The 16706-nt window shown below is 42.8% G+C and overlaps 2 protein-coding genes across 7 annotated transcripts; both read left to right on the top strand.

The window, feature by feature from the left end:
- Positions 1-768: 768 nt before the first annotated feature.
- LOC137255489 (uncharacterized) lies at positions 769-6846 on the top strand. The gene is made up of 3 exons (XM_067792924.1): positions 769-860; positions 1216-1276; positions 2751-6846. The coding sequence occupies exon 3, from the start codon at positions 2753-2755 to the stop codon at positions 6698-6700; it is 3948 nt and encodes a 1315-aa protein (XP_067649025.1). The 5' UTR covers positions 769-860; positions 1216-1276; positions 2751-2752; the 3' UTR covers positions 6701-6846.
- Positions 6847-9868: 3022 nt separating this feature from the next.
- LOC137255647 (uncharacterized) lies at positions 9869-16075 on the top strand. Of its 6 annotated transcripts, none has more exons than XM_067793115.1 (4): positions 9899-9937; positions 10338-10408; positions 11157-11258; positions 11434-16064. In XM_067793115.1, exon 4 carries the CDS (start codon positions 11436-11438, stop codon positions 15936-15938), a length of 4503 nt encoding a protein of 1500 aa, XP_067649216.1. In that variant the 5' UTR covers positions 9899-9937; positions 10338-10408; positions 11157-11258; positions 11434-11435; the 3' UTR covers positions 15939-16064. The 6 variants fall into 6 exon arrangements, with proteins under 6 accessions (XP_067649215.1, XP_067649217.1, XP_067649216.1 ...); XM_067793118.1 differs by having other exon boundaries at positions 9900-9937; positions 10182-10408; XM_067793119.1 differs by having other exon boundaries at positions 9904-9937; positions 10284-10408.
- Positions 16076-16706: the final 631 nt, after the last annotated feature.

The raw sequence follows: 16706 nt of genomic DNA, 5'->3' as shown, positions 1-16706 counted from the left end.
GTTTAGTATCCTCTATGTATTACACGGAAGGTCGTTTAGTATCCTCTATGTATTACACGGAAGGTCGTTTAGTATCCTCTATGTATTACACGGAAGGTCGTTTAGTATCCTCTATGTATTACACGGAAGGTCGTTTGGTATCCTCTATGTATCACACGGAAGGTCGTTTGGTATCCTCTATGTATTACACGGAAGGTCGTTTAGAATCCTCTATGTATTACACAGAAGGTCGTTTAGAATCCTCTATGTATTACACGGAAGGTCGTTTAGTGTCCTCTATGTATTACACGGAAGGTTGTTTAGAATCCTCTATGTATCACACGGAAGGTCGTTTGGTATCCTCTATGTACTACACGGGAGGTCGTTCAGTATCTTCTATATATCCAGATACGACGAAGTGATTACTACCCCGGGTTCTGAATAAATGTAGCAAATAACAATTTTACCTTATTTTGTAAATTGAATGACAAAAATGTTATTGAAGAAGAATTTCGCACGGACACACGCACGCACGCACGGACGGACGCACGCACGCACACTAACCCTGAAAACACTGATTTGCAAGACGGACTGTTTAAACATCGCGCAGTACAACTTTCATCCAGTGAACCTGTGACAGAGCGGGGTATGTCATGCTTGGTAGTTTCATAACCACAACATGCTTATCTAGTGTTTTACAGTGTGCAACAGTGTTTAGATATTAAAAAGTTGAAAAGTAATTTTGTGCATGGGAATGTGCATGTTGTTAATCAGTGGGCGTTAGGAACTGTTCATTATCACCACTTTGAGAGCGTATATATATTTGTGTGTCCTCGAGGTTGCATTCAAACCGCCTGGTAAACATACCACACTAACTACAAGTAAGTTCATTTGTCTTTACCACCAAATACCTTGTTTGTTTGTGAAATACTTCTAGTTTACTTTCACTTGTAACTGTCAACAAACATATATACCTCTAAAAATATTTCTTCTGTTGAGTTTGAAAGCTCTACGTTTGATCCTTAACATCAATGTGTAACTTGCAAGGGTTTCAGTGATAATCATATATTGTTCACCACATGGGTTTGCACCCAATGATAATTTCTGTAGATGTTTGAGACAGAGTGATCTCTTCTGTGAAATAGACGAACACCCTTCCCTGAGATTGGCTGAACCCGAGAGAATCCTGCTGTCACAAGGGACATAATATGTACATATTTTGCATTCGTAACCCAGATTCCTTGGACGCAGGATCTATACAAAAACAGTCCCGGTTCTCGCCACCTCCCTTTTTGAGGTAAGATACACCCGTATGCGTTAGCAAACAATCGTAAATGGAATGTGAATCGCAGAGTTTTGGCAATTTTGCCACTCTTCTTTTACGTGATTACTTCACCGTTTTTGACACTAAACGCCGTTTCCATAGAAATTTGACTGAGTGAGTGAGTGAGTGAGTGAGTTCAGCTGATATTTAACGTCACATCGGCAATATTTCAGCCATATCGTTGACTGGAGTCTATGGTTGCATGTTGTAGTGCTTCACTAATGATTATATTAAGGCTCTATTGGCATAAACCTTAACTTCCGTCGACTCTCATCATGTAAACGTCACGACGTAGTTGGGGCAATGGTCCTTTGTATCGTCATACAACCGCTTCCATAGTCCGGTGATGCCATTGTTCCGTCTACATCATGTGCTTGCGCTTGATTCACTATCAAAACGCAGAAATGCGAGCGTAGACTGCCCCACAGCTGCCATCCATCACAAACACTTGCAAAGGCTGGTCAATTGGTCACAAACACGAGACGACTGAACATAGTATTGTATAGTGGACGTGTGACGTCACGTGTTTCCCAGTGTTCTTTGATTGCGCGTAGTTATCCCTTTGTAATGCAGGAAGCAATATATTTTGTCGACTCACATCTCCATCCTACATCATTTCTAAATGAATTGTGAGAGTTTCACATTAGCTCTACGTCACCTGTTGCCTAACGGTTAATCTCTGAACAGACATGCAAATAATTTTGATCATAACAGATACACGAATCTGAATTGAAAATGATCCCAGTGAAAAGTTGGGGAAATCTAGACTTGTTTTTTAGGCATTTCGCCTTTGTAGGGAGGGCTATGTAGGAGGAAAGAAAACGTGGTTCATTGACTGTGAGACAGACTACATTGTAAGGAGGGCTAGGCAGAAGGGAAAATAATGTGGTTCAGGGACTGTGAGACAGACTACATTGCAGGGAGGGGTGGGTAGAAGCGAAGATAATGTGGTTCAGGGACTGTGAGACAGACTACATTGCAGGGAGACCAAGGCTGTAGGGAAGATAATGTTGTTCAAGGACTGTGAGACGGAGGTTTACACCATGTCATCCTCACATCTCTAGTATTATTACATTTGTTTATTCCACAAGGTTGTTGGGTCTGGTCAGGCTGTCATTGTTTACAGGTGGTTACAAGACCCGTGAGGACCCGAGTTAGAATTAGTCTTCAGTAATCCCTGCTTGTCGTAAGACGCGACTAACGGAATCGGGAGGTTCATCTCACTGACGTGCTTGACAAATGTCATCGTATCCCAACTGCGTGTCTTGATGCTTGTGTTGTTGGTCAATAGATTATTTACATAACTCCTTCATATACCTTGAATAATTGCTGACTGGGTCTATAACAACAAGTAATATCGTTCCAACACGACGTATGTTTTATAATACGAAAGTGATTGGTTATATATTTAGTGTTTGTAATTTGAGACACATATTTCTTCCTATAGGTATGGAAATGAGAGTACTACTGTCCCTGGTGTGTTTGCCAGCGTTCATCACTAGCAGTCTCTCGGAACAAGCAACACATGACTTCAAAAGTACTTTACGTCACAACATGAAAGGGTATTTTAGGAGTTATACTCTTGGAAATTTCAAAAATGTTTATAACAAGGAGTTTTACAGGCTAAAGATAAGCAAATGGTTAAGTGAAGATGTGTCAAATAATGCACCCTACGCACACTCAGAAACTGAACGTCCATTACTGGCCGCCAAACAAGAACCAGACTCAACACAACAGTGGTTGAATAACGGAAAACCAAAAGAGCCTCAGCTACTTGCAAATTTCAGACACCAAGGAACCGATCAACCACTACTTGCTACCAAGAGAGAACAGCTCTCAATACAGGAGTGGTTAAATAATGAAAAGCCAACAGAGCCCCAGTTGTTGGCAAACTTCAAGGAAACGGAACGTCCACTACTGGCTGCCAAGAGAGAACAGGTGTCTGTGCAGGAGTGGTTGAATAATGAAAAGCCAACAGAGCCTCAACTCCTTGCAAACTTCAAATACGAGGAAATGGAACGTCCACTACTGGGTACCAAGAGAGAACACCTGTCCCAAGAGTGGCTGAATAATGCTAAGCCAACAGAGCCTCAACTGCTTGCAAACTTCAAATACGAGGAAATGGAACGTCCACTACTGGGTACCAAGAGAGAACACCTGTCCCAAGAGTGGCTGAATAATGCTAAGCCAACAGAGCCTCAACTGCTTGCAAACTTCAAATACGAGGAAATGGAACGTCCACTACTGGGTACCAAGAGAGAACACCTGTCCCAAGAGTGGCTGAATAATGCTAAGCCAACAGAGCCTCAACTGCTTGCAAACTTCAAATACGAGGAAATGGAACGTCCACTACTGGGTACCAAGAGAGAACACCTGTCACAAGAATGGTTGAATAATGCCAAGCCAACAGAGCCTCAACTGCTTGCAAACTTCAAATACGAGGAAATGGAACGTCCACTACTGGGTACCAAGAGAGAACACCTGTCACAAGAATGGTTGAATAATGCTAAACCAACAGAGCCCCAACTGCTTGCAAACTTTAAATACGAGGAAATGGAACGTCCGCTACTGGGTACCAAGAGAGAACACCTGTCACAAGAATGGTTGAATAATGCTAAGCCAACAGAGCCTCAACTGCTTGCAAACTTCAAATACGAGGAAATGGAACGTCCACTACTGGGTACCAAGAGAGAACACCTGTCACAAGAATGGTTGAATAATGCTAAACCAACAGAGCCCCAACTGCTTGCAAACTTTAAATACGAGGAAATGGAACGTCCGCTACTGGGTACCAAGAGAGAACACCTGTCACAAGAATGGTTGAATAATGCTAAGCCAACAGAGCCTCAACTGCTTGCAAACTTCAAATACGAGGAAATGGAACGTCCACTACTGGGTACCAAGAGAGAACACCTGTCACAAGAATGGTTGAATAATGCTAAACCAACAGAGCCCCAACTGCTTGCAAACTTTAAATACGAGGAAATGGAACGTCCGCTACTGGGTACCAAGAGAGAACACCTGTCACAAGAATGGTTGAATAATGCTAAGCCAACAGAGCCTCAACTGCTTGCAAACTTCAAATACGAGGAAATGGAACGTCCACTACTGGGTACCAAGAGAGAACACCTGTCACAAGAATGGTTGAATAATGCTAAACCAACAGAGCCCCAACTGCTTGCAAACTTCAAATACGAGGAAATAGAACGTCCGCTACTGGGTACCAAGAGAGAACAGTTGTCACAAGAATGGTTGAATAATGCTAAGCCAACAGAGCCTCAACTGCTTGCAAACTTCAAATATGAGGAAACAGAACGTCCACTACTGGGTACCAAGAGAGAACACCTGTCACAAGAATGGTTGAATACTGCTAAGCCAACAGAGCCTCAACTGCTTGGAAACTTCAAATACGAGGAAATGGAACGTCCACTACTGGGCACCAAGAGAGAACACCTGTCACAAGAATGGTTGAATAATGCTAAGCCAACAGAGCCTCAACTGCTTGCAAACTTCAAATACGAAGAAATGGAACGTCCACTACTGGGTACCAAGAGAGAACACCTGTCACAAGAATGGTTGAATAATGCTAAGCCAACAGAGCCCCAACTGCTTGCAAACTTCAAATACGAGGAAATGGAACGTCCACTACTGGGTACCAAGAGAGAACACCTGTCACAAGAATGGTTGAATACTGCTAAGCCAACAGAGCCTCAACTGCTTGCAAACTTCAAATACGAGGAAATGGAACGTCCACTACTAGGTACCAAGAGAGAACACCTGTCACAAGAATGGTTGAATACTGCTAAGCCAACAGAGCCTCAACTGCTTGCAAACTTCAAATACGAGGAAATGGAACGTCCACTACTGGGTACCAAGAGAGAACACCTGTCACAAGAATGGTTGAATACTGCTAAGCCAACAGAGCCCCAACTGCTTGCAAACTTTAAATACGAGGAAACAGAACGTCCACTACTGGGTACCAAGAGAGAACACCTGTCACAAGACTGGTTGAATAATGCTAAGCGAACGGAGCCCCAGTTGTTGGCAAACTTCAAATATGAGGAAACGGAACGTCCACGTCCAACGAGAGAACAAATGTCAATTAAGGAATGGTTGAATAATGAAAAACCAAGAGAGCCCCAGCTGCTTGCAAACTTTAAATACGAGGAAACCGAGCGCCCGTTACTGGCTGCCAAGCGAGAGGAGGAGTTGAAAGAGGAATGGTTAAATAATGGAAACCCATCTGGACCTCTGTTGCTTGCAAACTTAATGGACGAAGGAAGCATTCGCCCATTGCTGTCTGCCCAGCGAGAGCAGCAGTTGTCCTCTCGTCCAATACAAGGATCCAGTGATGGAAACATAGAATATACCAATGCCATTTTGGCATGGTTTCGTGCAACTTCGGGTCTTCGACAGGCGCTAAGTGACAACATTGAATCTTCGTTACAGTCATTCATCGATGTTCTAAACATTTCTCCTGATGGTTGCAGTGCAGCACACAAGCTGCCGATGTCGGCTGATCACGAAGACATATCTCTGCTCGGGGTGACTCCAGTTTTCATGAATCTCTTTTGGCCCTTCCGGTTTGACATGAATGTAATGAACCAACGTCTGGCTGCTTATGGCTTGATGAACAAAGTTACCTCTGAAACTAACGAAACCCTAAAAGAGGATTTCTTCCGGGAACTTCAAGAAGTGCAGGGCATGCGTCTTCCTGTGAAAGGAAACCAGATAGTGTTAAGCTTTGGGGACGAAGATGTCGTTGACGGATTGAAGCGAATCAACATTGTACCAGATGCTGAGGCCTACACTAGAGCAGGGAAACATCTGTACACTAAGGAGGAAGAGGACAGGATACGACAGCTGACCAACAAAGCACTGGACTTAATCAACAACACCCACGAGGAGCTGTATAGCGCAATAGTTCAAATGGTCTCCTGCACTGCCTTCTTCAAAGACGAATCTGAAAAGTACACAAGTGGAACGGTCAACTCTGCCTTGGGTGTATTATGGCTGGACCCACGGGACGATTGGACGGTTCCCTTGATGGCAGAACAAATAGTTCACGAGTTCATACACACGTCTCTGTTCTACACTGAGCTCGTCCAAGGTGGTTATAAGGACGTTTCCCGACTAAACGAAGCCCTAGCGTGGTCTGCTATCAGACATGAACCCAGGCAGTTCGACAGGTCTCTACATGCTGCCTATGTGTCAGCTGGTCTCATCACTTTCCACACCAGAGCTGGCTTCTTTGACAGAGCAGCAAAACTTGCACAGACGATGCCTGAGGCAGTCCAGGAACTGAACAGGGTCAATGCTGAGACTGACGTCCTGGATGAGGCTGGTCGAGCCATGCTCAATTTCCTCACTGAATATGTGTGTCTCACCCGCATGTAATCTTGTTGATTCTGCTCAACCAATAAATGCAAGTGTGTGACTATTTGATGCATTAACGTAATGAACGAAGGACCTGTTTCATACACATAAGATTATGTATCTACTTTATTCAGCAGTGTATTGAATAAAGTTCCAGTATCAATGCATGAAAGACGGAGTATTTGAGGTAAAAAAAGCGAGTGACTGATTGGAGTTTGAGGTCACTAGTAGTTTAAGTACACCTTATGATGTTACCTTTTTGTGTGGTGATCCCACTTGAGTCACCATCCTCTTATCTGCTGGCGGGTCATCATTTTGGGCGACCTTCCTTTTACACAAGATATCCTACGCCTGGTCAGGAGGTTCCTGGTTCGAATCTCCGATTACTTTCTCATGCTAGGGCCACTTATTATGTTAAAATTTGGTGAAACAACCGATGACGTGGACAATTCAGCAGCATTATCACTACTTAAAGGAGTGAAAATCAGTACAACTAGTAAATAATCTGACGGAGCTCTGACAAAAGACTCACGCATGCACGTACATCCACGCACACAAAGTTTAAATGAACGTTCGACATAGCTATAACTATAAAAAATCAATCTGTGTGCGTGTGGGTGTGGGTGTTTTTGTCTAATGTCCGTCACATTATTTACTAATTATGCTGAGTTTTATTTTATAACGTTATATTGTAAACCAAAAGTTACTGTGTTCTGTAATCTGATTGGTTGAAAAACATGATTAAATGGTATTAGATTCCCGGAAACTCAAAGACTATTCACCGCGTATTGACGCGTAAACAATTGATTTGTTGTGTCATCAACAGTGGTGACGTCATTCAAATCATATTGTGACGTAAAGTTAGAATGACGTCACAAATGAGCAACTCCAGATGCTAGCATGAGAACCAGCTGAAACGGCCAGCTGATGACACTTCACTGCTGTGTCCGTATTCGATGTAAACGAGTGCAGACACTAAAACCCCTTTGATTTACTTTTGTGTTTACAATGTCGATAAACATCATGTGTTGGCCATTTTCCGGGTGTTATTGAGTATTTGAAGCACGGGAATATTTCATTTGAAACCTCCGGCTGACGCCGTCGGTTCCAAATGCATTCCCGTGCTTCAAATACTCAATAACATCCGGAAATTGGCCAACACATGATGTTTATCTCCTAAATGAGACTGTAATATCAGTCTCTAGCATCGTAATTATAATATCAGTAAAAACACAGGTTCAGTTTTAAAAATAAACATGCTACACATGATAGTGAGTGAGTGAGTTAATATTTATCGTCACATCGGCAATATCGCTGCCATATCGTGACGAGAACAATACAAAAAATCCATAATATATATCAATAATACTTGAAACAATCTGAAAACTGTTGACGAAGAACAGCCAAAACCACTGGTATATCACAGACATTTATTTAAAACTGGTAATGATATCTAAAAGAGTTTAATTACTGAGGGCATTACAATATACAAATGGGCTAGAGATTGCCAACAACTGAAGGGTAGATCACCATACTGGGTACCTACACATGATAGTGTCACATAAAGAAGAAAAAACTGTTTTTCTTATAAAATTCTATTTTTTCAGCCGAATAAACCAGTGCAGACAATATGAATAATCAAATATACAAAACAGGGTCATACCATCTGGATACAGGGATTCGAACTCAGCATACAACTACCTTTTTGCAATCGAAGCTATTAGACAAAACCAGGATTTGCCGTAGGAAGCAGCTCCAGCCTGTTCCCAAGAAGACCTGATATGGTTTCTTGTTGTTCTTCTGACTGTGGCTTTTGTGTTCCTCAAGTCTTAATCGATCATTACCTGTGTCGATCAGAGTTACTGTTAACAATGTACATATTCTAAACTGAAAGACAACACCCAGAACCTTGTTCAGATTGACTAACGTAATATATACAGTGTAAGCTGTCATATCTTTGTTCAGCATTGGTATACTTGTTCATGTAACTAGTGAAGATTGTCACCCATGAATGATGTTAAGTAAGTGAGATGAAATCTTTGTGTTTTATTGTCAGTGTGTACAGTAATTGAGAGAACCATGTGATACAAAAATGTATATAAGAGTGAGAAAATTGGTTCAGTTCTCGTCGTAGGTAACCGTGACAGCTCTACTACCCGGCACGCTGTATAAACCGGGTTATTTCTTCAGCTCTGACAAGTGCCAGTTTACATAGCTTCCACTGTATATATTACACAAAATGAACACCTTAAGCTGTCCATTACTTGTATACGATATGTCGCATGAGTGTGGTAAGAAAACCACTCATTCTGTGAGCTGATAGGTCGGGAAAGGTCACATGACCTGTTAATGGCACTATTCAGTTAATTTCTTCATATGATTTATTGGAATCATAAAATCATTCGATCGTCGACATTGAAAGAACATTGACCATAAAGTTTGTAATTAAAATGTCATTAAAATATATAAAAAATATAAAAAAAGTATTTGTTACCTGCTGATGCAACCTGCTTTCATATTTTGCCAGCTAAAAAAAATATATGTTCACGATGAATATAGACACCGCTAGCTGTCACACTGTATTAGATAGGTGTCAATGTCGTAGGAAGGTGGGTATGGTGACAGAATTCAGTGCATTGGTCGGTTGTGTGTGTTTTTGTTTAACACGGCACTAAAAATTATTCGAGATATGTGGCAACGGTCTGTAAATGATCGAGTCTTATCTAATCCATGAACATCAGTGAATGTGTCAACCAAGTCAGCGAACAGGACCCCCTGATCCTCCTTAGTTGCTTTTTGTGTCAGACAAGCATGGGTTACTAAGACCTGCATCTTCACTGGTGGATATGGTGGTTGGGAGGCGTATGTGCTATTTCATAACGCCAGTGTGATGATAACACCGTGCCCTTCAAATCCCCCCCCCCCCCCACGCACACTAACCATGAAAAAACACCGATATGCAAGATGGACTATTTAAACATCGCGCAGTACAACTTTCAACAGTGAACCTGTGACAGAGCGGGGTATATTGTGCTTGGTAGTTTCATAACCACAACATGCTTATCTAGTGTTTTATAATGTGTAACAGTGTTTAGATATTAAAAAGTTGAAAAGTCATTGTGTGTATGGGAATCTGCCTGTTGTTAATCAGTGGGCGTTAGGAACTGCTCATTATCACCACTTTGAGAGTATATATATGTTTGTGTGTCCTCGAGGTTGCATTCAAACCGCCTGGTAAACATACCACACTTACTACAAGTAAGTTCATTTGTCTTTACCACCAAATACCTTGTATGTTTGTGAAATACTTCTATTTTACTTTCACTTGTAACTGTCAACAAACATATATACCTCTAAAAATATTTCTTCTGTTGAGTTTGAAAGCTCTACGTTTGATCCTTATATCCTTAACCCTTGCAAGCGTTTCGGTGATACAGTCTTATAGTGTTCACCACATGGGTTTGCAACCAATTAAAATAATTTCTGTAAATGTTTGAGACAGAGTGATCTATTCTGTGAGATAGACGAACACCATCTGTGGAATATGCGAACACCCCCTGATAGATAGACGAAGATCCTTCCTGAGATAGGCTGAACCTGAGAGAATCCTGCTGTCACAAGGGACATGATATGTACATATTTCGCATTCGTAACCCAGATTCCTTGGACGCAGTTCTTGGAAGGATCTATACAAAAACAGTCCCGGTTCTCGCAACCTCCCTTTTTGAGGTAAGATACACCCGCATGTGTCAGCAAACAATCGTAAAGAGAATGTGAGTCCCTGAGTCACCTACGTCACCTGTTGCCTAACGGTTAATCTCTGAATACACATGCAAGTAATTTTGATCATAACAAATACACAACTCTGAATTGAAAATGATCCCCAGTGAAAACCTGAGGAAAGGGCTATGTCGGAGGAAAGATAATGTGGTTCAGGGACTGTGAGGCAGACTACACTGCAGGGAGGGCTGGGTAGAAGGGAAGATAATGTGGTTCAGGGACTGTGAGGGAGACTTCATATAGGGATGGCTAGGTAGAAGGGAAAATAATGTGGCTCAATGGCAGTGAGGCAGACTACAATGCACGGAAGGCTAGGTAGGAGGGAATATAATGTGATTCAGGGACTGTGAGGCAGACTACATTGCAGGGAGGCCTGGGCAGTAAGGAAGATAATGTGGTTCAAGGACTGTGAGACAGATTACATTGCAGGGAGGGCAAGGCAGTAGGGAAGATAATGTGGTTCAAGGACTGTGAGACATTCTACATTGCAGGGAGGGCAAGGCAGTAGGGAAGATAATGTGGTTCAAGGACTGTGAGACAGACTACATTACAGGGAGAGCAAGGCAGTAGGGAAGATAATGTTGTTCGAGGACTGTGAGACGTAGGTTTACACCATGTCATCCTCACATTACTAGTATTATTACATTTGTTCATTCCACAAGGTTGTTGGGTCTGGTCAGGCTGTTATTATTTACAGGTGGTTACAAGTCCCGTGAGGATCCGAGTTAGAATTAGTCTTCAGTAATCCCTGCTTGTCGTAAGACGCGACTAACGGGATCGGGAAGTTCATCTCACTGACGTGCGTATTCCAACTGCGTATTTACATAACTCCTTCATATAGCTTGAATATTGCTAACTGGGTCTATAACAGCAATTATATCGTTCCAACATGTTGTGTTTTTATAACACGAAAGTGATTCTTTATTTGCATATATTTAATGTATGTAATTTGAGACACATATTTCTTCCCATAGGTATGGAACTGAGAGTACTGCTGTTCCTGGTGTGTTTGCCAGCGTTCATCACTAGCACTCTCTCGGAACAAGCAAAACATGACTTCAAAAGTACTTTACGTCACAACATGAAAGGGTATTTTAGGAGTTATACTCTTGGAAATTTCAAAAATGTTTATGACAAGGAGTTTTACAGGCTAAAGATAAGCAAATGGTTAAGCGAAGATGTGTCAAATAATGCACCCCACGCACACTCAGGAACTGAACGTCCATTACTGACCGCCAAACAAGAACCAGACTCAACACAACAGTGGCTGAATAACGGAAAACCAAAAGAGCCTCAGCTACTTGCAAACTTCAGAAACCAAGGAACCGACCAACCACTACTTGCTGCCAAGAGAGAACAGCTCTCAATACAGGAGTGGTTAAATAATGAAAAGCCAACAGAGCCCCAGTTGTTGGCAAACTTCAAGGAAACGGAACGCCCACTACTGGCTGCCAAAAGAGAACAGCTGTCTGTGCAGGAGTGGTTGAATAATGAAAAGCCAACAGAGCCCCAGTTGTTGGCAAACTTCAAATATGAGGAAACAGAACGTCCACTACTGGCTGCCAAGAGAGAACAGGTGTCTGTGCAGGAGTGGTTGAATAATGAAAAACCAACAGAGCCCCAGTTGTTGGCAAACTTTAAATACGAGGAAACAGAACGTCCACTACTGGCTGCCAAGAGAGAACAGCTGTCTGTGCAGGAGTGGTTGAATAATGAAAAGCCAACAGAGCCTCAACTGCTTGCAAACTTCAAATATGAGGAAACAGAACGTCCACTACTGGCTGCTAAGAGAGAACAGTTGTCGCAGGAGTGGTTGAATAATGCTAAACCAACAGAGCCTCAACTGCTTGCAAACTTCAAATATGAGGAAACAGAACGTCCACTACTCGCTGCCAAGAGGGAACAGTTGTCACAAGAATGGTTGAATAATGCTAAGCCAACAGAGCCTCAACTGCTTGCAAACTTCAAATATGAGGAAACAGAACGTCCACTACTGGCTGCCAAGCGAGAACAGTTGTCACACGAGTGGTTGAATAATGCTAAGCCAACAGAGCCTCAACTGCTTGCAAACTTCAAATATGAGGAAACAGAACGTCCACTACTGGCTGCCAAGAGGGAACAGTTGTCACAAGAATGGTTGAATAATGCTAAGCCAACAGAGCCTCAACTGCTTGCAAACTTCAAATATGAGGAAACAGAACGTCCACTACTGGCTGCCAAGAGAGAACAGTTGTCACAAGACTGGTTGAATAATGCTAAGCCAACCGAGCCTCAACTGCTTGCAAACTTCAAATATGAGGAAACAGAACGTCCACTACTGGCTGCTAAGAGAGAACAGTTGTCACAAGAATGGTTGAATAATGCTAAGCCAACCGAGCCTCAACTGCTTGCAAACTTCAAATATGAGGAAACAGAACGTCCACTACTGGCTGCCAAGAGAGAACAGTTGTCACAAGAATGGTTGAATAATGCTAAGCCAACAGAGCCTCAACTGCTTGCAAACTTCAAATATGAGGAAACAGAACGTCCACTACTGGCTGCTAAGAGAGAACAGTTGTCACAAGAATGGTTGAATAATGCTAAGCCAACCGAGCCTCAACTGCTTGCAAACTTCAAATATGAGGAAACAGAACGTCCACTACTGGCTGCCAAGAGAGAACAGTTGTCACAAGAGTGGTTGAATAATGCTAAGCCAACAGAGCCTCAACTGCTTGCAAACTTCAAATATGAGGAAACAGAACGTCCACTACTGGCTGCCAAGAGGGAACAGTTGTCACAAGAATGGTTGAATAATGCTAAGCCAACAGAGCCTCAACTGCTTGCAAACTTCAAATATGAGGAAACAGAACGTCCACTACTGGCTGCCAAGAGAGAACAGTTGTCGCAGGAGTGGTTGAATAATGCTAAGCCAACCGAGCCTCAACTGCTTGCAAACTTCAAATATGAGGAAACAGAACGTCCACTACTGGCTGCCAAGAGGGAACAGTTGTCACAAGAATGGTTGAATAATGCTAAGCCAACAGAGCCTCAACTGCTTGCAAACTTCAAATATGAGGAAACAGAACGTCCACTACTGGCTGCCAAGCGAGAACAGTTGTCACAAGAGTGGTTGAATAATGCTAAGCCAACAGAGCCTCAACTGCTTGCAAACTTCAAATATGAGGAAACAGAACGTCCACTACTGGCTGCCAAGAGAGAACAGTTGTCGCAGGAGTGGCTGAATAATGCTAAACCAACTGAGCCTCAACTGCTTGCAAACTTCAAATATGAGGAAACAGAACGTCCACTACTGGCTGCCAAGAGAGAACAGTTGTCACAAGAATGGTTGAATAATGCTAAACCAACCGAGCCTCAACTGCTTGCAAACTTCAAATATGAGGAAACAGAACGTCCACTACTGGCTGCCAAGAGGGAACAGTTGTCACAAGAATGGTTGAATAATGCTAAGCCAACAGAGCCTCAACTGCTTGCAAACTTCAAATACGAGGAAACAGAACGTCCACTACTGGCTGCCAAGAGAGAACAGTTGTCGCAGGAGTGGCTGAATAATGCTAAGCCAACCGAGCCTCAACTGCTTGCAAACTTCAAATATGAGGAAACAGAACGTCCACTACTGGCTGCTAAGAGAGAACAGTTGTCACAAGAATGGTTGAATAATGCTAATCCAACCGAGCCTCAACTGCTTGCAAACTTCAAATATGAGGAAACAGAACGTCCACTACTGGCTGCCAAGAGAGAACAGTTGTCACAAGAATGGTTGAATAATGCTAAGCCAACAGAGCCTCAACTGCTTGCAAACTTCAAATATGAGGAAACAGAACGTCCACTACTGGCTGCCAAGAGAGAACAGTTGTCGCAGGAGTGGCTGAATAATGCTAAACCAACAGAGCCTCAACTGCTTGCAAACTTCAAATATGAGGAAACAGAACGTCCATTACTGGCTGCCAAGAGAGAACAATTGTCACAACAGTGGCTGAATAATGCTAAGCCAACAGAGCCTCAGCTGTTGGGAAACTTCAAATATGAGGAAACAGAACGCCCACTACTGGCTGCCAAGCGAGAACAGGCATCTGTGCAGGAGTGGCTGAATAATGCTAAACCAACAGAGCCACAGTTGTTGGCAAACTTCAAATATGAGGAAACAGAACGTCCACTACTGGCTGCCAAGCGAGAACAAATGTCAATTAAGGAATGGCTAAATAATGAAAAACCAACAGAGCCTCAACTGCTTGCAAACTTTAAATACGAGGAAACCGACCGCCCACTACTGGCTGCCAAGCGAGAGGAGGAGTTGAAAGAGGAATGGTTAAATAATGGAAACCCATCTGGACCTTTGTTGCTTGCAAACTTAATGGACGAAGGAACCATTCGCCCACTGCTGTCTGCCCAGCGAGAGCAGCAGTTGTCCTCTCGTCCAATACAAGGATCCAGTGATGGAAACATGGAATATACTAACGCCATTTTGGCATGGTTTCGTGCAACTTCGGGTCTTCGACAGGCGCTAAGTGACAACATTGAATCTTCGTTACAGTCATTCATCGATGTTCTAAACATTTCACCTGATGGTTGCAGTGCAGCACACAAGCTGCCGATGTCGGCTGATCACGAAGACATATCTCTGCTCGGGGTGACTCCAGTTTTCATGAATCTCTTTTGGCCCTTCCGGTATGACATGAATGTAATGAACCAACGTCTGGCTGCTTATGGCTTGATGAACAAAGTTACCTCTGAAACTAACGAGACCTTAAAAGAGGATTTCTTCCGGGAACTTCAAGAAGTGCAGGGCATGCGTCTCCCTGTGAAAGGAAACCAGATAGTGTTAAGCTTTGGTGACGAAGATGTCGTTGACGGATTGAAGCGAATCAACATTGTACCAGATGCTGAGGCCTACACTAGAGCAGGGAAACATCTGTACACTAAGGAGGAAGAGGACAGGATACGACAGCTTGCCAACAAAGCACTGGACTTAATCAACAACACCCACGAGGAGCTGTATAGCGCAATGGTTCAAATGGTCTCCTGCATTGCCTTCTTCAAAGACGAATCTGAAAAGTACACAAGTGGAACGGTCAACTCTGCCTTGGGTGTATTATGGTTGGATCCACGTGACGACTGGACGGTTCCCTTGATGGCAGAACAAATAGTTCACGAGTTCATACACACGTCTCTGTTCTACACTGAGCTCGTCCAAGGTGGTTATAAGGACGTTTCCCGACTAAACGAAGCCCTAGTGTTGTCTGCTATCAGACAGGAACCCAGGCAGTTCGACAGGTCTCTACATGCTGCCTATGTGTCAGCTGGTCTCATTACCTTCCACACCAGAGCTGGCTTCTTTGACAGAGCAGCAAAACTTGCACAGACGATGCCTGAGGCAGTCCAGGAACTGAACAGGGTCAATGCTGAGACTGACGTCCTGGATGAGGCTGGTCGAGCCATGCTCAATTTCCTCACTGAATATGTGTGTCTCACCCGCATGTAAACTTGTTGAGTCTGTTCTACCAATAAATCAAGTAAGGACCTGTTTCATACAAATACGATTATGTATCTACTTTATTCAGCAGTGTATTGAATAAAGTTCCAGTATCAATGCATGAAAGAGGTCAAAAAGTAAGCGAGTGACTGATTGGAGTTTGAGGCCACTAGTACTTTAAGTACACCGTATGATGTTACCTTTTTGTGTGGTGATCCCACTTGAGTCACCATCCTCTTATTTGCTGGCGGGTCCTCATCTTGGGCGACCTTCCTCTTACACAAGGTGTCTTACGCCTGGTCAGGAGGTTCGAATCCGATTACTTTCTCATGCTATTGCCAGTTCATTATGTTTAGCTGTGGTGAAACAACCGATGACGTGAACAATTCAGCATCATTATCACAACTTATGGGACATCAGTACAACTAGTAAATAATCTGATGGAAATCAGACAAAACACTCACACGTGCACGTACATCCACGCACACACAAGTTTAAATGAACTTTCGACATAGCTATAACTACAAAAATTCATTCTGTGTGCGCGTGGGTGTGGCTATGTTTTTGCCTAATGTCCGTCAGATTATTTACTAATTATACTGATTTTTGTTTTATAACGTTATAATATCCGCTTCCAGCATCGGAGTTATAATATCAGTAAAAACACAGATTCAGGCAGTTTCAGTTTTAAAAATAAACATGCTACCCATGATAGTGTCACAAGGAGACGGAATGGTTTTTCTTATAAAATTCTATTTTTTCTGCCTCATTAACCAG

Source organism: Haliotis asinina, chromosome 11 (genome assembly GCF_037392515.1).
Source record: "Haliotis asinina isolate JCU_RB_2024 chromosome 11, JCU_Hal_asi_v2, whole genome shotgun sequence".
Classification (NCBI taxonomy): domain Eukaryota; kingdom Metazoa; phylum Mollusca; class Gastropoda; order Lepetellida; family Haliotidae; genus Haliotis; species Haliotis asinina.
The sequence above is the reverse complement of the archived record's forward strand: the minus strand, read 5'-3'. Positions and strand labels throughout refer to the sequence as shown.

Bases quoted from the DNA above. Each gene is read 5' to 3' on its own strand.
- LOC137255647 (XM_067793114.1), top strand. From the start codon at position 11,436: ATGGAACTGAGAGTACTGCTGTTCCTGGTGTGTTTGCCAGCGTTCATC.
- LOC137255489 (XM_067792924.1), top strand. From the start codon at position 2,753: ATGGAAATGAGAGTACTACTGTCCCTGGTGTGTTTGCCAGCGTTCATC.